Consider the following 24,485-nt stretch of genomic DNA (forward strand, 5'->3'; position numbering starts at 1 on the left):
TTTAGGAGGAGGAGATTAGTGTTTAACGTCCCGTCGACAACGAGGTCATTAGAAACGGAGCGCAAGCTCGGGTGAGGGAAGGATTGGGAAGGAAATCGGCCGTGCCCTTTCAAAGGAACCATCCCGGGATTTGCCTGAAGCGATTTAGGGATATCACGGAAAACCTAAATCAGGATGGCCGGAGACGGGATTGAACCGTCGTCCTCCCGAATAAATAATTTGTTTATCGTCCTGCCCAACATACGAGTTAAGCGTCCCGTGCATCCACTTTACATTCATGGGTAATGGGTTGCGTAACTAATTAGTCTATGAAACGGAATCCGAAGAAGCTACGACGCCATTGCACTCCACTTTCGGCGCCCCACAGCGCCGATGTCTCCTATTTTCTTTAAGGAAGATAGGACGTCAAAGTGGGCCGACTAGTAGTAGGAGAGGCACCACACGAGATTTTAATTTCTACCGTCTATATTCTTACAAATAAATTCATAAAACTTTGTCAGCATGACTAGGAAGGATTCAGGATTCACACTCATACAAGTGGAAGTTCAAAAACATAACACATCAAATTTTTTACTGTCAACTTTCATAGTTTTTTCACTTACTATTGGCTGCATTTGTTGCTGTAGGTACACTTCTCTTCTTAAATAAGAGAGATGCCTCGATGAATTTTGCACAGCATACAAACCATACTTACAGGTGTATGAAACTCTAGAATTTATTTACTCTATGAAAAAACGAATGAGCTGTTACATTTTAAACTTCATGTTAAGAAAAATCTCAAATTCTGTAGTTAATTATCTCAATTTTTACTACAGCGAGGAGAGCTTTAGCTTACCTGACGGTATATTGCGGTGTTCAGCACGGCCAAGCAGGCGAACGGCAGGATGTAGAGGAAGATGAAGTAGAGCCAGTGTATGTAGACTGAGATGTAGATGCGGTTGTCGCGCAGGGAGGTGGGCGCCACAGTGTAGATGGTGGAGTTGGTGATGGGGCTGAAGTCCTCGACGTGCGTGACCTCCCAGAAGCGCGGCAGGTTGTAGACGGTGGCGAGTGCCAGGATGAGCAGAACGTAGAGGCGCGCGCGCCCGTACGTGCAGAGCGAGCGCGCCTGCAGCGGGTGGCACACCGCCACGAAGCGCTCCAGCGTCACCGTCAGCGTCAGGTAGACCGACACCGTCTGCGCGATCAGTGCCACGGGGAACACGATGGGCGCCACGAGCGGGTACACGTAGTAGAAGTACGCCATCAGCATCCCCGTGTACCCGTAGATGGCCGGCAGCCCGAACAGCAGCACCGACGTCACGATCAGCACGGTGTCGCAGCGCGCCAGCCCGATCAGCAAGTAGTTGATGGACGAGCGCATCTGTGGCCGCGATAGTATGATCATCGAAATGATGTTGCCTACGATCCCGAAGATACCGATCAGGTTCAGCAGCACGCCGTACGCCACGAACTCGAAGAGCAGCTGTCCGTCCGTGCTGCTGGCATTGGACTGCGAGCACGAGCTGTCGTTCATGCTGGCGCCTTCTTGCTCACTCCCGTCGCACAGCTCTCTTCGGAAACACCGGCACCACCTGCTCCACCAAAATTTTCCCCCCTCTTCTCCTAATAATTCACCATTTCTACTCCACGATCATCCTCTACTTGCCACAGAATATTGTGCGCGAACGTCAGATGACTATTCTCAGTAGTACTTTTAAACTTCCAGAAGTACATAATTAAATAACAATCCCTTATTACTCTTTCCATTGTTCAGTTTAGCTACTTAGAGTGCGAGCAGTTCCTCAGAATTTCTTTGTCTACAGATTCCACTTTTCATTCCCACCTGCAGTCAGCATTCCTGCACGTGAAGTAACCTAAAACAGAGAAATAACACGTTTTAGATTAATAGCACTAATTTGATGGATGTCTATTGTCGTAAGTCCAACATTTGCATCTTATCTCTTTCTAAACTAACAAGTAAACTTCACCAACTTAACCTCGCATTTTAAAGAGAAAAACGTACGCTTGCAGGAAATCAGCCCCAGAAATTGATCTAGCGTGAAAAATTAGGCCATAATTCTGGTAGTACGCTATTATCACCTTGTGAAAGCACAACGTTTAACCTTTTTTTTTTTTTTTTTTATCAACTACCTCCGCTTCACTGCAGCCGCCTTATGCCAGAGCGGGAGGAACTGTACAGCGGAGTGACAACCAGGGCCCTCTTATTCACGCGATAACCTAGGCGTGGGAGTAGGAGGCTGAAGGTACACACACCTGCCCAATGCGTTTCGAAATCCTGTTCGATAAAAAAAATTTATTCTAGTCGAAAAATAGTGGGGAGTATGATTACACAATGCGTCAATCCCATGCAGATACACCTCCAATATTGTTTCAACAATAATCTCCTACCGATATCCTGTAGCTATAAATAAGTCTCAAAATCAAAGTGAATAAACCTAAGCGACTGTACCATTATTATGAAATGAAATTAATGATTTTAGATTTGCAATTTAACCATGTCAGTCACGTTGAAGACTAGCGGATCTCCTGCAAATGTACTTCACCTTCACAATGCTAGCCTTAAAATCTAAAGAAAATAGCGCAGAATTTCGATGCTAATAATTAAATAACGTTGCGCCGCTTCTTTAATGGCACACTCATTTCGTTTCGTTAATTTACACTGTGTTTGTGAATTGCTAAATAAAAGTGTTCATTTAATGTGGGTTAAAAACCCCGCACTTTGGCACAATGAACACAGCACGTAAATAATGTGAAAACAGCATTAACAAACCTCTTACTCATTACACTGTATAGCACTTCGCGGCCGGGCATTGAGCGGCTGCATTGTGGCTGACCAAATGACAAACAGCTGGTGCGCGGGAAGTTGAAACGCTCTACTTTCGGAAGTCATAGCTGTGTATAATCGAAATTGGCCCAGTTTTTTTACGTGGGATCGGTTCATAAGGCTTTTTTCTCCTTCAAGTCTGAGGTCAAGTTGGTGATTTTTCCTTGTAAGAATAAGCTTTGCAAACACTTTTCAACTTAATCATGAGAATTAAAGTAATAACAGAGCTAGAAAGTTTGATACACAGAAGCACAAAATTTGTCAATAAAATAAATATCAGGTAAGCAACGCTCTATTATTTCCCCATCATTTTCACTCTGACAACAGAGCATTCAGTTTTAAGAGAGTAGATCACATTAAAAATGTTGTTTGAAGATGTAACATTTAAGGAAATCTGCTCATTTACTTGAGCTGTTTTCTTTCGTTTCTACTATTATCAAAACAGTTTGTTTTGTAAGATTTACCTTTATCCAAATAGTCTGTACGTGTTCCAGCTACAATTCCTACATATCAGTATTCTTATAGTCGCTTAGAATTTTAAGGCGAACTCTGTAATTTGATTTAACTTTTTAGTCATAAGTGTTCTTGATATCTGTTCTTAGTTCTGTATAGATTTTGTGACATTTGTAACCTCAAGTACTGAGAAAAGCAATCTACAGAAAAAATTCCTGTTTCAAGACAACCTCTCCTGAAGCAGCCTACGACTACGTTCCAGAATTTGTTGTATATTCCACTTTCTCCAGGAATTTCTTATATATCTATTCGGGTTATATGTTATGTTTCACTACATGAATTCCTCAATTCCTTTCGCATTTAGTTTCCTCATGTTTTTGCACTTCTTGTTCTTTTTGTATCAAACCCAAGAATATTACAGGTTATAATCTGAGTCTTGTGACCAGACAAAGTGCTTATTATAACATTTACACAATAATTTCTCGGTGTTAGTGTATCTAAAAATAGTTATCAGACTTCCAGTTCCAATAATACAGACCAACAATTGTTTCACGGTATTTGGGTGGTATGAAGTAGCTCGAAACTGTAGTAAGGCTCTAGAATAACTATGTTTTAGAATATTTAAATTATATTCGGCACCTAATAATATTTCATTTTGCATAGAAGGTGGAAAACTTAGTAAAAATTCGTGTTGTTTCACAAACAGCTCAAAATTACCATCTCGAGCCCTCTAAATGTATTTACCACTGTTAAATTCCTGTACATTTCTAGATTATAGCACTAGTAAAAAGTATGATCAGTAGCAATTGGTGCTGAGTGATGTATACTCATATTCGGAGTTACTCTTTCAGGGTTTCAATGAAATGCACAAATTTTATTTATATCTGCATCATATGTGAATGGAAACTGCACTGTATAAAAACAACTGAACTCAAGAGCATTATTTTGTAAATTCTAATATTTTTCCAGCATGAACTTACTTGAATCACAGAAGTTGGACAGAAAAATGTAGGTTGACATTTTTCACAACTAGAGATTAAAAGGGGCAATCCTGAATTGCTGTAGAGAATATTGGATAGCCAAAATAGCTTTCAGTACTATTACTAAATGTGATCTTGGCTATTAAAATTTCTCGAAAAATGTAGGTACAAGGAAGGTAACTGCGAAGAAATCATGGGTAACAGAAGAAATACCTCAGTTGATCAACGAAAGGAGGACGTACAAAAATGTTCAGGGAAAACCAAGGATACAGAACCACAAGTCACTTAGAAATCAAATGAAGGGGAAGTGCAGGGAAACTAAGACGAAATGGCTGCGTGAAAAATTTGAAAAACTCGATAAATAAATGACTATCCGAGGAAATGATTCAACATAGAAAAAAGTCAAAACATCCTTAGCTGAAAGCAGAAGCAGGGGCAGTTACATTAAGAGTACAGTGGGAATTCTACATTTATACGCAGAGAAGACGCGGACAGATGGAAATAGTACTCTGATGGTCTCTATCCGGGGGACGACTTGTCTGATGACGTGATGGAAGAAGGAACAGGAGTCCACAAGGGAAGAGATAGGAGATCGAACTTTAGAATCAGAATTTGAAAGAGCTTTAGACAACTTAAGAGTAAATAATTCCATCGGAATATCTAAAATTTTTTAGGGAAGTGACAACAAAACGACTATTTACGTTTTTATATCAAATGTATGAGACTGGCGATATACCTTCAGACATTCAGAAAACATCATCCACAAATTACGAAGATAGCAAGAGCCAAATAGTATTAGAATTATCTCATCGTCAGCTTAACAGTTCATGCATCCAAGTTTCTGACAAGAATAACATACAGAAGAATGGAAAAGAAAATTGTGAATCTGTTAGACGAGTATTGGTTGGACTCTAGGAAAGGTAAGGCACCAACGAAGCAGTCTTGACGATGCGGTTGACAATGGAAGAAAGACAGAAGGAAACTCAAGATACGGTCATAGGATTTGTTAACCTGGAAAAAAGTGTTCGACACTGTAATATGATGCAAGATATTTGAAATTCTGAGGAGAACCTGGGTAAGCTAAAGGGAAAGACGAGTAATGTACAATATGTGCCAGAACCAAGAGGGATCAATATGACTGGAAACCCAGCAGCGAATTGCTCAGAGTAAAAAGGATGTAAGACAGGGATGTATTCTTTCACTCTATACATCGAAGAAGTAATGATGGAAAGAAATTAAAGATTCAAGATTGGGATTATCATTCAAGGGGAAAGGATATCAATGACAAGTTTTGCTGATGACATTGCTGTCATCAGTCAAAGTGAGAAAGTGTTACAGGATCTGTTGAATGAAATAAACGGTCTATTAACTACAGAAAGTGAATTTAGAGTAAATCGAAGAAAGATAAAAGTAATGAGATCCAGAAGAAATGAGAATAGCAAGAAACTTGGCATCAGAACTGGAGACACGAAATAGAAGAATTTGGTTCAAATGGTTCAAATGGCTCTGAGCACTACGGGACTTAACATCTGAGGTCATCAGTCCCCTAGAACTTAGAACTACTTAAACCTAACTAACCTAACCTAAGGACATCACACACATCCATGCCCGAGGCAGGATTCAAACCTGCGACCGTAACAGTCGCGCGGTTCCGGACTGAAGCACCAAGAAACCGCTCGTCCACCGCGGCTGGCTTAGACAAATTTAAGGAATTCTGCTACCTAGGCAGTAAAATAACCCATGATGGATGGAGCAGGGAGGACATGACAAGCAGACTTGCACTGGCAAAAATGACATTCCTGGCCAAGAAAAGTCTATACTAGTATCAAACATAACCATTAATTTAAGGATACAATTTCTGAGAATGTACGTCTCCAGTACAGCATTGTGCGGTAGTGGAACGTAGACTGTGTGAAAACCGGAGAGAAGAGAATCGATGCTACAGACGAACGTTGAAAATTAGGTGAACTCACACGTTAGGAATTAGGTTCTCCGCAGAATCGACGAGAAAAGGAGAATATGGGAAACACTGACTAGAATAAGAGACAGGCCAATAGGACATATGTTAAGACATCATGGAATAGCCTTCATGGTGCTATATGGAGTTGTTGAGGGTAAAAGCTGCAGAGGAAGACAGAGACTTGAATGAATCCAATTAATAATTGAGGACGTAGGTTGTACGTGCTACTATGATATGAAAAGTTTGGTGGAGGAGACAAATTCAAGAATTCGTGGCGGGCCTCATGAAACCAGTCAAAAGAGTGCTGTCTAAAAATATAATTACGTGTCTAGGTTTCAAAAATGCACATTACGATCGTAGTAATGAATTAATTTTCAAAATAATGCAAGGCAACAACAACTAAATCATAAGCGCTCTCTTTCAAAAGACTTTTTCAAATGAAATGTCGTGTGGCTAGGGCCTCCCGTCGGGTAGACCGTTCGCCTGGTGCAAGTCTTTCGATTTGACGCCACTTAGGCGACCTGCGCGTCGATGGGGATGAAATGATGATGATTAGGGCAACACAACACCCAGTCCCTGAGCGGAGAAAATCTCCGACCCAGCCGGGAATCGAACCCGGGCCGTAGGATTGACAGTCTGTCACGCTGACCACTCAGCTACCGGGGCAGACTTTTTCAAATGAAAGATGCTTGGAGACGCAACAAATTCCTAGACACAAAGCTTGACATGAGTTATGCGACTTCGAACTGCATCAGGTTCAAAGCTACTGAAAATTAAAAAAAGTGTTGTGAATCTTGAAATTTTCTCAGCGGATAGAATATTCTGTTTTGTTCTGGGCATGCATCCGGGATAGCGTTATTTCTTATTCCCGTGTTTCAGCTGAAAACATTACAGCCATCTTCAAGACGAGTCGCTGGTAGAATTTAAACCACTTGATACAATTGTATTGTATTGTACGGAGCTGAAGACCTAGAAATGACGGAGAGGCTTTGTCCCCGCCCTAGCCCGCAGTGGTACACAACCGCACAACAGGCTACAGCAGTCCACTCACCCAACCGCTGGCCCACACCGAACCCAGCAGGGTTATTGTGAGCTTCGGCTTTCGGCTCCCAGTGGACCCCCTCCCCCCCCCGGGAATGTCCCACACCAGACGAGTGTAACCCCAGTGTTTACGTGGTGGAGTAATTATTGTGTACGTGTACGTGGAGAAAGTGTTTGCGCAGCAATCGCCGACATAGTCTGTAGTGTAACTGAAGCGGAATAAGGGGAACCAGCCCGCATTCCCCGATACAGATGGATAACCGCCTTAAAAACCATCCACAGAATGGCCGGCACGCAGGACTTCGGCACTAATCCGCTGGGCGGATTCATGCCGGGGGCCGGCACGCCTTCCTGCCCGAAAGGCAGTGCTTTAGTCCGCATGGCTAACCAGGAAGGCTACTTGATACAATATTGTCCATCAGGGGTAGCACTGTCAGCAGCGAAAGCGTCAGTAATAAATAAAACTTCATGCGTTTATGAGTAAAAATTAATTAAAACTGCACGAACAGGCTCAGCAGATACACGGTCCTTACGAATTACGTGGTTTATTGTGAAAATGAATGGCATGTGATGGAATGGCAGTTAGCGATGACTTAGAACAGTGCTTCTTTTGTATGCGCAGACGTGAAATGAGGCGATTACAGTATGTGCCGGGCTGGAAGCCCTCGTCTAGCCTGAGAAGGTTGTCCACTATTTGTATTTCCACAACTTTCTTGACCACTGAATCTCAACAGGATTAGACTGTCACCAACATTTTTTTTTTAAATCATGGAATGGCCAGTGGAAAAACTATGATCGGTCACTGAAGATTTGTTGGTTCTTGACCACTGAATCTCAACAGGATTAGTCTGTAACCAACACTTTTTTTTTTTTTTTAAATCATGGAATGGCCAGTGGAAAAACTATGATCGGTCACTGAAGATTTGTTGGGGTGTAGTAGGCGAGTGTGTTGCTGGAGTATGACGTTCCGTTATTGTATAGTGTGTATTGTTTGCTCTTTGTGCCTGTTACCAAACTGAGAAGGGATTTCACATACCCGTCTTCCGTAAAATCATTTGCAGACCAAAACTAACTGCAGTCTTGGCCGGTAGGAGGAAGCTTACACCCATATTATGCTACTTCGTTATTCTGATAATGTTTCTTCAAAAACTGTCAGATTAATGAAGAAGCATGAAGCGGATTCGGTCTTCCTCCCACCGTCCAAGACGGCAGCTCTTGTGGGATATATGAGACATGATTTGCTTTTGCGAAAGGCGAGTATATACTAAATTTCTTTTCAGCGTGCTAAAAGTTACATAGCGCAAACAATACTTAGAAAAACTTTCTACAGCCCATCAAATCTGTAGTGGCTGAACACTGTGCTTCCATTGACCATTCTGTTGATTAAAGGGAAGTCAATATACTAACCACCCATGATCCTGTTGGGATTTAGTGATCAAGGAAGCTGTGGAAATACGATTAGCACCTCTCCACCGACACTAGGGCTTCCAGCTCATTTCACGTCTGCGCTCTCAAAGGAAGTATGTTTCTGAGTCTTCACTGTCTGTCATTCCTTCACATGCCATCCACTTTTTATAATCACCACATAATTCTCAATTTATGTGGATTTACTGACTGTATGCTTTTTTTATTTTTTAATAATCTTAAACACATAAAATTTTACCTGTGTTGGACGATCTTGTTGCCAGCAGTTTACAACTAACGCATGAGTCTTTAATTCACAGTGTTGTGTCAAATGATTTAAATTGTGCAAGCGACTCACTTTGAGGGTGGCTGTAATGTTATCAGCAGAAATATCGGAAGAAGAAATAACATTGTCTCGGATGTACGCCCGAAAGACAATCGAATAATTTGTGTGTTGTGCAAAAGAAGAATTAAAAGGTGTGAATGACCCGCTGCGAACAAGGACATTTGGCAACTCACGGTGGCAGACGCTAGCGGCATGTTATGTATGGATAACACTATCTGCCGCCAGACTGAAACGCTGCTCGGTATTAAAAAGTATAGAATCTGTCTTCTTCTGTTCCACGAATCACAAGTGCTGTAAGTTATTTTCACGCTGATTTTTAATACGCTCCCAACACTATATACCTAATGTTGTGATATTTAGCATTTTTATTTTTCTCGTCATTTCATCAGCATCTGTTGCCGCTGGATAAAAATTTCATTCTGTTACCTCAGAGAGCGCTGACTTACTACACTACTTTATTCTCTTACAAGTGCAATCACAAAGACATCTGCAGCGTAACGGGTTTTAACAAAACAGTGGTCATGTTCTGATACTATGAGAAAGGAAAACACGGAGAGATACCACATACTCGTATTCTTCCAAGTCTCCGATTGAAAAATACCGGGACATCTAAGCAGTGTGACATAAGATTTTGTTTATTTTATTGAAAAATGGAACATTCGCAGATTTTATTCTAACTTCCCACTTTCTTCTTCCTCCTGACGATCACCAATGTGTGGTTGTAATGTGATTTTCGAAAGTTTCTTGTCTTTGCGTCAGTGACTCAATAAAAGACAAAAAATTCCCGTCAGAACTCTTCACTCTGTTGACATACAGCACACGGGATTAAGTAGATAGTCAAATCGAAACATACAGATTGAGAAGCCACTGACGTCCCCGTAGCAATGACACCAACCACATCTCATCAATCGTCTTTTGATTTTGTTGGCCGACCCCAACGATGTCCATTAAAACACGAAAATATGAACCCATAGCTGTGAACAATAATGAGCTAGACCAACTTGTACAGTGCAGTTCCAATCCTTCAGTGGCAGCGGCCAGTGTCGCAGAGCTTACTTGCGTGAGCTGCAGCCATTGCTTACAAGTGCTTTTCGTGCAGTCTTGCCTAGTGTCTATTATACAGACAGGTTACGAGAGAAGTGGTAGTCTTCACACTTTCCTAATTGTGCGAAAAGGTATGAAGAACGCTGGAAACTCACCCTCTGAAGAATACTGTGAAACTGGAAATCGTCAAGGGCAACGAACGGTTAACAACTCTCAAAATCCACAACTGGGCAACTTCTTAAATTAAACTAACTGGAGATCAAGTAGACAATCTGAAATTTAATACTAACTAGCCGGTCTACTACTTCAAACTATGCTCTAAGTTACTGTATGAGCGAGCTATCCATTACTGTACAGGTAACTTTTAGTTAACATTGGCAAATGTCTCTGACCCTAGTTAGATTTTTAGTATAGTCGAAGACGCCTGGCAAATGTTCATGTCAGTAACATCCCCATGGACGTTCCAAACAAAATAATAAAGCTCAGATAGCAGACTCACCGAAACGTTCGTGCAAATCTTTTAATCCGTCCCTGTCCCATATGGCTTAGGATAAATCAAAATGGAAGTATAAACCTGACACAGTCTGTAATGAGTATTGGGGTTATCAAAAATACATTACATACATTTGGAAACTACAAGTATGCTTCATATGGAATGAAATAGACCACGTTACACAAGACTGTGTAACGGAATTGTTACACAATCTTGTATAACATGGTCTGTGTCAAACTTTTGCACTTTCGTAGTGTGTCGATTAATATTTAGAGAGCCGGCCGCGGTGGTCTAGCGGTTCTAGGCGCGCAGTCTGGAACCGCGCGACTGCTACGGTCGCAGGTTCGAATCCTGCCTCGGGCATGGATATGTGTGATGTCCTTAGGTTAGTTAGTTTTAAGTAGTTCTAAGTTCTAGGGGACTGATGACCACAGATGTTAAGTCCCATGGTGCTCAGAGCCATTTGAACCAATATTTAGAGATGAATGTTGAGAGAGAGACGTTACAAAATGATTCTAATAGTGTATTACATTGTTATTTACCTGCGTATTTAAGACATTCATGTTTTTGCAGTTTTGTCTCTTCCGAGGAAGCAATAATTTATTGTAATGAAGAGAGTACTATTCATCTAACGAAGTTGTGAAGTCATTAAGCCTGACAACTGGCAGTCTTCTTCTCTTGTTCCATTTCTGCATTTCTGGAACGTCTTTCTTGCAAGAGAAAATGTGCATTAGACTGACGCAGTAGACTGTGATGGTACAGGGATGGCGCGTGGCCCTTGTCATTTCCGTTTGTGGAACTCCTAATCTCTGGAACGAGGCGTGCGGCGGACAGACTGAAGTGAGAGAAAGTAGCAGACTAGCAGTGGTTGAGTGAGGTCACGTTGTGGTGCATTTTTTCAAGATTGTAATTTTTTGTGCCAACGCTGATACAATTTACCCATCATGGCCACAATTAGTATTCCTGCAGTAACAGGTCGTCTCATGTAAATTGCAGCCATGGGCGCCAGAGGTATCCAAGGAAATTCGTGTTGTTGCAAGACTTGCACCATCTCAAAAAAATGGTTCAAATGGCTCTGAGCACTATGGGACTTAACATCTATGGTCATCAGTCCCCTAGAACTTAGAACTACTTAAACCTAACTAACATAAGGACGTCACACAACACCCAGTCATCACGAGGCAGAGAAAATCCCTGACCCCGCCGGGAATCGAACCCGGGACCCCGTGCTCGGGAAGCGAGAACGCTACCGCGAGACCACGAGCTGCGGACTGCACCATCTCACAGCATGAATTCTTCCAGAAGGTGGACATTATGGCGTATTTTGTCTACCTAAATAATATGAAACGTCAGAATACAGTGAAAGAAATTTTATATCCGATTCTCAACTGCTCTCCTTCCGACAAGGCAAGCGACAGATAATTTACTTCGTAATTATACATTTGAAGGAAAGTCAGGCTTGTGTTGATATACAGGGTTCTCAGAAACAGTCTGCAAAGTTTGTAATGGTGTTACGCGGTAGGTTCTGCTAAGAAATTCACCGCTTCCGAGTTAATTAGCATTGAAGAACCCAATCAGACCGTTGCCAGGGACGTGTTGCAAAACGTGTGCTTTCTTCGGTTTCTTGAAACCGTATCGTGCCCTGTCATTTACGCTATAAGAGTCTGTAGGGCCGCTTGAATTTGCGAGCACAGCGGTCTGATTGCCTAACTTCAAAGCTAATTAACTCGGTAACGGCTCAACGTATCGAATTTCTTTAACAATTATTTCTCATCACAACCTACCCTGCCACACCCTTACAAGATTTTCAGACTGTTTCTGACCAACCCGTACAATGTGGTGATGATGCTGCCAGTTTAATACAGAAATACACTGAAGAGCCAAAGAAACTGGTACACCTGCTTAATATCGTGTAGGGCCCCCACGAGCACTCAGAGGTGCCGCAACACGACGTGGCACGGACTCAACTAATGTCTGCAGTACTGCTGGAGGATACTGATATCATGAATCCTGTAGGGCTGTCTATAATTCCGTAAGAGTACGAGGGGCTGGAGAGCTCTTATGAGCAGGACGTTGAAAAGCATCACAGATATGCTCAGTAATGTTAATGTCTGGGGAGTTTGGTGGCAAGCGGAAGTGTTTAAACTCGGAAGAGTGTTCCTCGAGCCACTCTGTAGCAATTCTGATGTGTGAGATGTCGCGTCGTCTTGCTGGATGTACCCATGTCCGTCGGAATGCACAAAGGACATGAATGGATGCAGCTGATCGGACAGGATGCTTACGTACGTGTCACTTGCCAGAGTCGTATCTAGACGTATCAGTGGTCCCATATTACTCCAACTATACACGCCCCACACCATTTCAGAGCCTCCACAAGCGTCAACAGTCGCTTGCCGACATATTGAGTCCATCCACTCGATACAGTTTCAAACGAGACTCGTCCGACCAGGCAACATGTTTCTACCCATCAACAGTCCAGTGTCGGTGCTGACGGACCCAGGCGAGGCGTAAAGCTTTGTGCCGTGCAGTCGTCAAGGGTACAGGAGTGGGCCTTCGTCTCCGGAAGCCCATATGATGATGTTTCGTTGAATGGTTCGCACGCAGACTCTTGTCGATGGCCAAACATTGAAATCTTCAGCCATTTGCGGAAGGGTTGCACTTATGTCATGCTGAACGATTCTCTTCAGTCGTCGTTGGTCCCATTCTTGCAGTATCTTTTACCAGCCGCAGTGATGTCAGAGGTTTGATGTTTTACCGGATTCCTGATATTCTCGGTACACTTGTGAAATGGTCGTATGGGAAATTTCCCTCTTCATCGTTACCTCGGGGATGCTGTGTCCCATCGCTCGTGCGCCGATTATATCACTACGTTCAAACTCACTTACATCTTGATAACCTGCCATAGTAGCAGCAGTAACCGATGTAACAGCTGCGCCAGACACTTGTTGTCTTATATAGGCGTTGCCGACCGCAGCGTCGTATTCTGCCTGTTTACATATCTCTGTATTTGAATACAAATGCCTATACCAGTTTCTTTGGCACTTCAGTGCAGTCAAAACTCAAAAAGTGTTAACTTATTATTTCCGGTACGTACTATTTACGTCGTTTAAACCCTACCTTCAAATTATTATTTGTTAAATGGAAAAGTAACTGGATTTAATTCGATGAAACTCTACACAGATGTGCTGGGCAGTGTCTTTAGTGTGCATGTCGATTGCTTCAGGTCGCTCTTTTCAGTTCAGAGCACAAAGTCATTACCGAGAAATGCCTAAAACAACTGTGCCTCCCGCCAAGTATGTGGATCTGGTGAGGAATTTCATCTGAAGCTATGCAGCCCAAATAACATAAAAGTCAGGCGTTTCTTCCTTCAAGACACTTTTCACCCGCATTCTGCAGGGGTAGTAAAGACGCTCCTGCAGCGTTTTCAGCGTGTTTGATCACCCACAGTACAGCACTTAATTGGCTCCCTCCGTTGTTCATCTCTGCTCACATGAACCGCAGGTTACGAAGATAACATTTTGGCACAAACAACGAAAGGCACATCAGCATAAAGAATTGGCGGAAGGCACAGGTGGCTTGTTTCTGCGACGAGGGTACTGGAAAATTTGTACAACGCTACGACAAATGTCTAAGTTGGAGTGTCGACTATTTAGAGAGGTAGCTGGGAAGTATGGCTAACAGTTGCGAATAATTTTTTTTTTTATTTTCACTGTGGTTTTCATTTCGCGGCCGAACGGACCTTACTTTCCGAACAGCCCTCGTACTGTGAAATACTGGAAGCTCCCACTAAACTATGAAGAGTCACAGGCTAACCTCAGCGTTTATTTAAAATTTGTAATTACTTTCTTGATTCTAATTTGCGGATCATTAAAAACACAACGCGAATGCTTAAAATGAATTCTAGAGATTTCTGTATAGGATACTGAAAAAAAAAACTGTCCATTCCTCCAGTCTTGTAATTGTCAGTTACAAATTTTATGTGTTTCTTGGCGGGTTGGAGGAACTGCGTAAAATTGAAAAACCGTTCACGAATAGGGAACACGTAATTGGGCTCATTACCGTGGAAAATATCTATTTAAAACATGCTTAAGGCGTAACGTTGAATATCTAAGACGGTGTCTTGAACCTAGCATTAGACAAGTTTGAGGTTCATCTTCCGCTCGTCTGAAACGACTGTGTTGAAACTGTATAAATTTAGAAATACCTGAGCTAAGACTCAGTTAAAATATCTTTCACCCTCTCTCTCTCTCTCTCTCTCTCTCTCTCTCTCTCTCTCTCTCTGTCTGTCTGTCTCATTGACACTGTCAGTCAAACTTTAAACAACATCGTTGTTGTAAGACCTACTTGAAACTTGAGTAGAATTACAAAGGTGAGGTGACGTAAGCCTACCTGAATACATATCTAGTAGTAGTGAATGGGGTGGACATTTCACAGAATCCTGAAATTTCTACCGTATTCGTGTCAGTGTCTGCTAAAAAAACACTGTATATATGTAGGTAAACTATTGTCTCTCCTTTTGCCTGAGTGCACACACTGTCTGTCAAAATTTACCCAAATGAAAACCATATGCTGCATGCACCACACACTTAAAGTTCCTCTCGCTGGAGAAAGAAGCCATATGTCCTCAGACTGTGTCCAACAGTAGACAATTGGGAAGGACCTTGTCACGTCTGTACGGCCATAAGGGAGGTAAATCAAGGCAAATTAGTCAATTTTGTATCCACAGCTTATCTTCCAGTATTACAGGCTAGTTCTCTTCTCAGCGATACATCTTTCTGTGTCTCAACAACGAGATGAGAGCGTATATGATGACAACACAGACAACCACGGGATTTTTAGTATATGGCTGAAAGATCTGCTAGTTAACTAACATACATTCCCATGCGCACAAGAATTAACTGACTATGGATGCGGAATGACAGTTGGGGCTAGACGCATGGGACATTACATTTCGGAAATTGTTATGGAATTCAGTATTCCGAGATCCATTGTGTCAGGACTGTGCGGAGAATACAACAAACGCAGAAATCAGTGTAGGACGTACGACGAAGGTATGGACGTATCCGTAAGGACAGTACGGCGAAATTTTGCGCTAATGGACTATGACAGCAGACGACCGACGGGAGTGCCTTTGTATAACAGCACGACATCACCTGCAGTGACTGTCCGTGGCTCGTGACCATATCGGTTTTGTTCTAGACGACTGAAAATCCGTGGCCTGGTAAGATGAGTCCTCATTTCAGTTGAAAATAGTTGATGGTAGGGTTCGAGAGTAGGGGAGACCCCACGAAGCCATCGACCCAAGGCACTGTGGATGCTGGTGGTGGATCCATAACGAGGGACATGAATCCCATCGAACATTTATGGGACACAATCGAGAAGTCAGTTCGTGCACAACATCCTGCACCGGCAACACTTTCGCAATTATGGACGGCTGTAGAGGAGGCATGACAATATTTCTGTAGGGGACTTCCAACGGCTTGTTGAGTGTACGTCACGTCGAACTGCTGTACTACTCTGGACAAAACTAGGTCCGACACAATATTATGACATATTCAATTACTTTTGTTGCCTCAGTGTATTTATGAAGTTGTGTCATGATATTCGGAAACTCGGCGTACAAAATATATAGTTAGCAATTCCAGCTATGACCTGCTTCAGTGAGGTCAGAGAGAACTATGCGACGTCAAACATGTTTATTGTGTTACGGTTATCTGTTGTCTAACGTAAGACTACCCCGCACAATTTTAAATTCCAAATTGACTGAAACATTTAGTAATTGCTCCAAGTTAGAATATTAACTCTAGAATATTAACTCTTTGTGTCTTCATGTTTCATCTTTATCATGTCGTGTGTTCTAGTCTTCAGCTTAATTTCATCATTTGCGACGAACTAACTCATCTTTTACGCTGCGCAACACAAATAGTCGCTTCTACGAAGCGCCACAATTGTCGCCCATTGCGACGTGGAGTTTGAACCTTGGCTCCAAGGTGCTTACTACCCTCCGCTATAATGACGCAAAAGCGTGGAGCCCAGTGATGTCATCCTCGCTCTCGGCGGTGCTGAAAACAGCAAAGAGTTGACACATGCGAAAATACGGTCAGGATTCAGAAGCTGATGTGAGGTGTAAGGTGGATTAATGAAGTCACATCGGCACCAAATTCCATCACAATTCTGCCCAACGCTACCGTGGACGTGTCACCCGATGTGAACGTCGTCATACTCTTTCTTACTCTCATTTCACCTCTTTTTTTGATGCCACAATGCCGAGGGTTGAAATCACGCCGTTTTATTAAGTTAGTGCATAAGTTCGCAGCGTTTTTGTTTTGGATGATGGTATTCCTGTTGTTGTGGGTTTATTTGTCCATTGTCATTTTTTAATTTGTAGTTTGCTGTTGAATTTTGAGTTTACATGTTGTCTTCTGTCATTTGGATATAGTGATTTGAGCTGTAGACGCCAGAAAATGGAGAGCAAACTGCAGAAATTGGAACATCTTCGACATATTCTTCTGTTTGAATCCAGTAGACGGATGAAAGCAGCGAAGGCTGCCAGAAAAATTTGCGCTGTTTACGGGGATAATGCTATTGAACAGATCGTAGCAAGGAAATGGTTTCTTGCTTTACGAATTGTTTTGCCATTAATGACTCTATACCTTCAGGAAGACGTTCGTGGTTTGGTGAAGAACGTTTAAACGCATTAATCCACAATTCTCAACGCCATCGTACTCGAGAACTGTCAAATGTGTTGAACTGTGATCATTCCACCATTGGACGACATTTGCATGCAGTGGGAAACATTCAAAAAGCGGTGTGTAAGTACCACATTCACTAAGTCAAAATCACAAAAATCTGCTGGTGGACATATTTGCATCTCTGCTTGCTCGTCATCGATTGGCTCATGAACAACGCCGACCATTCCTATCCTCTATCGCTAGTGAAATCGTGTCTTTATATTAACATAAGGAAAGGAAAGAAATAATTGAGCCCAAACAAAATAAAAACTCCCCGTACAAAGTCCTGCGCGAATCCACAAAAGATAATGTTATGCATCTGGTGGAACACCGAAGTGTCGTCTACTACGAATTGCTTTCCCGAGGTGTAACCATCACTGCTGATGAGAAACTTCCTGGCAGATTAAAACTGGGTGCCGGACCGAGACTCGAACTCGAACCCTTACCTTTCGCGGCAAGTGCTCTACCATCTGAGCTACCCAAGCACGACTCACGACGCGTCCTCACAGCTTTAGTTCCGCCAATACCTTGTCTCCCACCTTCCAAACTTCACAGAACCTCTCCTGCATACCTTGCAGAACTAGCACTCCGGGAAGAAAGGATATTGCGCAGACATGGCTTAGCCACAGCCTGGGCGATGTTTCAAGAATGAGATTTTCTCTCTTACGGTAAACACCAAGAACTTACGTACCAACTAAATATTATTGGTGGTCGAGGAAATTATTTCGGACGCACTGCCAGTCAGAATCTACGCGGGAAGGCCTCAGGGGATGACATAGAGAACGTCAATGGACCCAACACTTTTCTTGGGGCGTTGATTCCTGCCTATTCAGCGGTCGAAAATGACAGTTCGTAGCAACAGGACGACGTTATTGACGACCTCTGACGCTACTGACACCTTCCAGTCGATTCCATCCTTCTCTATGGATATTGTGGGCCAACATCTCCACTGAACGTGATAGCACCCCTCTGGAGTGCAGTGCGACCGCAGTTAATGCTCTGGTGTACAATATGGAACCTCTAGGGACCATTTAAAAACATTTAAAGAAATCTGAATGTAACCTGAGGCAGCAAAAGGTGCTTATGCTTTCCAGCCCTCCGTTTTTGGCTCTCCTGTGGCGTGATCGCGACATTGATACATAAGTGAATAAAATGGCAAATTGTTCCTCTAACGTCCACCACTTTAGTACCAGCCTCAGTGCCACCCTTGCACCTCTGTTGAGCACTTTAAAAACGTACCTGTACTGAGACAACCTGTGGCAGAGTCATAGCCATCGGCATATAGGCAAACCTTGACACCCCTCCGTTCCTGGATTCCTAAATTACTTGTCATTTTTAGGATGGTATCCCAGTATGCACACACAATGGAATAGTCTGTTTGTTGGCAGCCGAAGATGGACGAGGAGATTGCCTGTCATTTTTAGGATTGTATCCTAGGATACACACACAATGAAGTACGCTGTTTGTCGGTAGTCGAAGATGGACGAGGAGAATTTCTATCAATTCCCAGATTAGGGTGGCAATCGGGAAATCTTTCACTGTAGGGATTATTTTCCCGTGATACGATAGAACAATTTTGGTCAGTCTGGCATATTTGGTCGAGTGTGTTGTGTTGTTATAAGCAGATAAGGATTCTGAAGTAATTACAGTGTTCGTGAGTCAAAAGAAAGTACAGTATTCTATAGCTAAGGCGTTGATTGACTAAGAAGTTCAATGATTAACAAATTTCGGGAGATGCTTTGAACGCTGAAAACTATCTGTTCAACAGAATAAACTCCAGAAAAAAATTCAAGATGATTTCTTCAGACAATTAGTTGTTAAGAAAATACTTTGTCAGGACGAATGGTCACAGTTGATGGCAATATCTCTCGGTAGTTAGAAACCGCCTTTAGTGGACCAGATCCTACACAGGTCAGCTTTTACCAAATAATGACGACAAAAATGAAGAGAAGTTTCAAATGAGGCGGGAGGAGACACACCTCCCTCTTCAAAGACAACGTAGGAATTTTATATGAGTCGATAGTATGAAAGATATATACACATATTTCCCGCCCTAAAGCGTAAAATTAAGCTATTCTTCTGTGCACAACAAACATCTTAGTGCGCTTATTCCTAATGGTGAAGTTATAACATTCGTACAATAACCAGGGTGAGTCAATAAGTAAGTCTCAAAGCCAGAATACAGCATATCGTTTTAAATTTTATACGTATCTAGAACGTGGCAGCGCATGTTGGGTAAACGTAGCCAATACCCAATATTTCACGGCCAACTGTTAAAGATTTGCAGTCAGACCGGGATGGCAGGAGTGTTATGCATGTGTGCCTAATAGAACAATGCGATTTGTGTGAGCAGATGGATTGCCTGCAGAGCACACCCATAGCGAAAATCGTACCGGATATGGTTGGAATTGCATTTCATAAAAATTTTGCTTAGTCGGATAAAGGAATGCAACAAAGGACAAATAAGACACAAACAAGGAGCATCCTAGCCACATCGATTATCCAATGATTGAACTACTTTCACCGTCCAGGGGAATTACTGCAGCAATTTAAGGAACCAAATAAACTTATTACATCCCGAGAGGTCACACGTTTGATGCGAACGCTGTCACAAGAATTCAATGCTGCAGACTTTTAACGCATTGTCCAACGATGGGATAAGTGTTTAAGTTTACAAGGGGAGTGTATTGAACGAAAAATAAATTTCAGGCTGGTAACTGGGCTCTGATGTGTCTATCTCAGTCTGCGATTTATTTATTGACTCACCCTCGTATGTTTTTGATTTCTTTTGTTTCATTTTCTTTTCTTTAGTTGTCTTTTTTTTCTTTTAGCGCTATTTTGGCAAGAACCTTTAGGCATAGATTAGTAGTTTCGATAGAATAGACTAACGGAAGGCTTAAAAATCTGTTTATAATGTAAGACATAAACTCAAGCTTAGTGGTGTAAAGAAAGTTCTGAAGCAATTCTATTTCCCTGTTACTCGTTGTAAATTTCCGTGTTTTCTGCGCTAAAGATCTGCCAGGTTTTACTTTCACTACAGAGGACATGCCCATCTAGCAGAAAGAGAGGTTCCCGTTAGATTTAGTTTCATCTCTCATACCGTGAGCGATTTGCTTTCAGAATTCCGCCTGCGTCGTATAGATATAAACCACGCGTATTTTGACCGTGCAAATAGAACTTGCAAAATTTTTTATAGGTGTAATATTTTAGAGTGCACTTTCGCCTTTTCTTATTGTATAACCTACAGATGGCCAATGTATTTCCGAAACTAGTAATAATTGTTATCGTATTACCTTATTGTGTCTAAAATAAAAGTAGGTGTTTAGAAATTACTTGTACATACAGGTAGCAATAACTTACAATCGTACAGATTAATTAATACGTTGACACTATATTTCAAAGCAGTATCTATTTGACAAAATTCGATCGCTACACTGTACCGAATCAAGTAGAGAATTTTTTGGAACTTAGTCTCCAAGTCGCGATATTTCATTAGGGCCTTTGTTAGCTTAAGAGGCAGGTGGATAGGGGACGTGGCCTCTGGTGCTTGCGACGGGGAAAGTAGGCGCCTCAAGAGCTCGTAGCCGTCCTCTGCCTCGGAAGAATTATACGGCAGCACAATAAGTCTTGGCTGCTGTCGCTGCGGTCTGTTTCACATGAAGTATAAAGAGCGCCCACAGGCCGCACCCCACGCAGTGCGACGACCTCCCTCGACAGCACGGGGCGGCTTTCGGCCTCCCGAAAAATGCAGACCCCTGAAAAACCTCTGCCTAGACTTGCTACATTCTGGCAAGTTCTTCCAGCTGTTCACTTAGCGTCAGTGAAGAACGCGTAGTAAAATATAGTTTGCCAACCGTAATCCAAAACCATATTCGGTTATATACTCAATGCTAACTTTTTTTCTAAAAGAAAAGAGGACATCATACCTGCCATTGACTGTAGAAATTATTTATTTCACAATTACAGTTTCGGTCTTTGGGTCATTTTCAGGTGATACTGCAAAACATTTTGCCTCTTCATCACATGTCAGACTTCAAAATCCTCCGAAATGCATACGTGTCATTGTCAAAAACAAGCATTTTCACTGTAGAAATATAGTAACATCAGGTGAGTGCGAAGCTCTGTATACCGTGAAATGATATAAATTAAGTGAAATGTTAGCAATGTTAACATCCTTCGCGTAGTCCACACTTAAACAGTGTGTTAGAACATTGATTTTTAGCGGTTTATGATAGATGTAACCAGTGGTAACATTTCACGTAATTTACGTCATTTAACGATGTACAGAGCTTCACACTCGTGCTGTTACTGTACGTCTACAGCGAGAAGGCTTTTTTTTTTTTTTTTGACGATGACGTGTATACATGTCGGAGGATTTTAAAGTCTGACATGTGGTGAAGCAAAATCTGTTGCAGTAGCACTTGAAAATGACCGGAAGACCAAAATTTAAATTGTGAAATACATAATTTCAACAGTCAACGGCGAATATGATGTCCCTTAAAAAATTCTACATTAGTGTGAACCCCGACCATGGGAAGCTAAAGGGTTTTCGTGTTATCTCTTGGAAACAGCGCGCTGTTTATAAGACATTCAGTCAGATGTAGGAGTCGAAATTGTTGGTTAACATGATAATAAAATCGGTCTACTACCTTTTCAACAGCGTTTTTACATTGACAGTCTACAACTTCATCATCAAGACTTCAGTTCTTGTGTAAAGACCTTCATCCCGATGTCAACACACTAGAGACGCGTGTTTCCGAATTTTACTAATTACTGCGCTGCAGTCATGAACTGTGCGGCTGGTCCCGTCGGAGGTTCGAGTCCTCCCTCAGGCATGGGTGTGTGTGTTTGTCCTTAGGATAATTTAGGTTAAGTAGTGTATAAGCGTAGGGACTGATGACCTTAGCAGTTAAGTCCCATATGATTTCACACACATTTGAACATTTGAACTAATTACTGCCCCATATGACAACACAGTGAAGAAACTTGCACATGTTATTTGCACAATTTTCAAACATGACCTTCAAAAATCTATGTAAACAACATGTGGATGCACTGATAATGAATCTCTGACTTCTGAATGTACCAGGTAGTTATCATTAAATTGCAGCTACTCACGAAGGTCCGGTATGGGCTGCTAATATCGTATGGCAGCAAAATTTCGTAGATTTGATAATGCGTTTATGCGGAACCTATTTACGCTGGAGAAAATAGTTCCAATTTTGGCCACCAGGTGCAAATCAGGTGCTGCACAGCATCTCACCGATGTCCCCGGTGCTCATATTACAGAAACTGTGAAAGTGGTAGTTAACAAAATTCAGCATTACGCGTTTCTCACTTGTTTGACCTTTTCTGCCCATGTCCTGTTCCTAATCCATTATGTATGCAAACATTTCTATATGTCTTTGTTGCAGTCACAGTGCCAGATTCGCACCTGCTATTCAGACTTAGAAATATTTTTTTCCACCACAAGTCGGTTCCGCATTAACGCTTTAGAAAATCTACGAAGTTTCGCTACCATACGATAATTACAGCACACACAAGTGGGTAGCTGCACTTTTATTATAACCAGCCGGTATATTAGCACAGCGTTAACATTATTTAAAAAACAGTAGAATTAAATTGTCCACTCATTGCACTGTCTTGTTTTTGGCAAGGAATACTATTCTCGACGTCTAGACCCATAGTAATCAGGGAGGCAGTTAACCTCAATCTCACAGGAAACTTTGTTTTCTTGTAACTGCCTTAATATGAAGCTATCAATAATGTCATTGACAGGAAACAATTACTATGTACCACCAAAGAGGTTTATGATTAAAATACCTCACACGAATAGTCCTGCATTTAGGTTGAAGTATGAAGCAGGTTTTCCTGCTATCGTGTGGCGAGCCAAAGAAGTCGTAAACGGTCTGCTCATCGTAACAATCTGGAGCAGCGTTTCGCCACTTCGCCTATCTCAGTACACCAAGCACGACCGATTGGCAGATGTCCAAAGGTTCTACCACAGTCCGAGTCTCTTCGCTGGTGTTGGGGCAAGTCGTGTACTTGGCCCCTGGCGCGTCCGCTCAAGTGCAAGCCCGCTCTGGCGCGTATCAATACTGGCCACCTTGCCCGGCTAGGGCAACTCATCAGCACGTCATCGTGTCAGCGTCAGCCGTAGTGTGGTCCTCGACCGTAAGTTCGCTAACGCTCAACGGTCATCGTGACACAACTGCCTGCCAGGGAGTACAGCCACAGTACAAATGGTCCGCGAGGCGTACTGAGGACCTCACAGCCAACGGTCCACTGGACGTAAGCCATACGGCAAGGCAATCCGCCAACTCGCCTCACCTGCAGCCTAGCCAACAGCTGATTCAGTGCAGTACGGCCACCCGTGACTGCTAGCCTGGCACCTCGCAAGATCGCCACGCCGTCCAGCCGAGCTGATAGTACCGACTGATGGCTTCGTCTCATCCACACATCGCTGCAGTGTGAACCGTGGGTTCGACGCAGTCCACCCACTGACCGCCTGACGTAAGCACGAGTCTTGTATAGCAAATTATTGGGAAATAAATAAAGGATTCAACTTTCTTCGAACAATCAGTGACTTGTGCTATCCCCCTGTCTCCACACTAACTTAAAACAATTAACTTCAACAATAGAAGTAAAATATCACTGAGTGGAATATTCGTGTAGGCATTCCGATCCCTGAAATAATTGCGGAAAAGGGCGAATTTCTTCATTATCAAGCAGTTCCATGGCAGTAAGTTCGAAAGTTTTGAAGCTTCTCTTTTCGTTCTTCCGTGTTTGCGGTTTAAAAACTGGGTTGCTTTGGAAATTAACCATATGCAAACACAATTAGTTTCTTTTTATATCTACCCAGACATGTTTCGACACCAATGTGTCATCTTCTGTGGATCAAATTTTTATATCTGTAAAGTACAGTATCACATTTGTAATAATTTAACTGCTGTAGGCCTAAGAAGTACTATATTTGCAATTTGTTTCGTTTTGTTTAGACACTCACCTTAAAATTACATCGCTAACTGAACTGTATTATTATACATCGACTTTAATGCTCGTTTTCGTCGTTTTTTGTATTTTTGTTTTTTGACAGTATGTCATCTGCAAACTATCAATGAAGATAATAATTCCCTATTTGTGGAGAGCTGTTTCGAGGGTAGAGATTATGTACGTTTCTGTACTTACATTTTCCGTCCTGTTTCG

At 42.2% G+C, this 24,485-nt stretch overlaps 1 protein-coding gene across 1 annotated transcript in view; it reads right to left on the reverse strand.

Moving 5' to 3' along the window:
- The window catches only part of LOC124555515 (FMRFamide receptor), a 721,972-nt gene that overhangs the window by 287,092 nt on the left and 410,395 nt on the right, over positions 1-24,485 (reverse strand). The window contains exon 3 of the mRNA XM_047129461.1: positions 836-1,856. Coding sequence (XP_046985417.1) covers positions 836-1,516 — 681 coding nt within the window. The 5' untranslated portion in view covers positions 1,517-1,856. The remainder of the gene's footprint in view (positions 1-835; positions 1,857-24,485) is intronic.

The sequence above is a fragment of the Schistocerca americana genome, chromosome X, assembly GCF_021461395.2.
Source record: "Schistocerca americana isolate TAMUIC-IGC-003095 chromosome X, iqSchAmer2.1, whole genome shotgun sequence".
In the NCBI taxonomy this organism is placed as follows: Eukaryota; Metazoa; Arthropoda; class Insecta; order Orthoptera; family Acrididae; genus Schistocerca; species Schistocerca americana.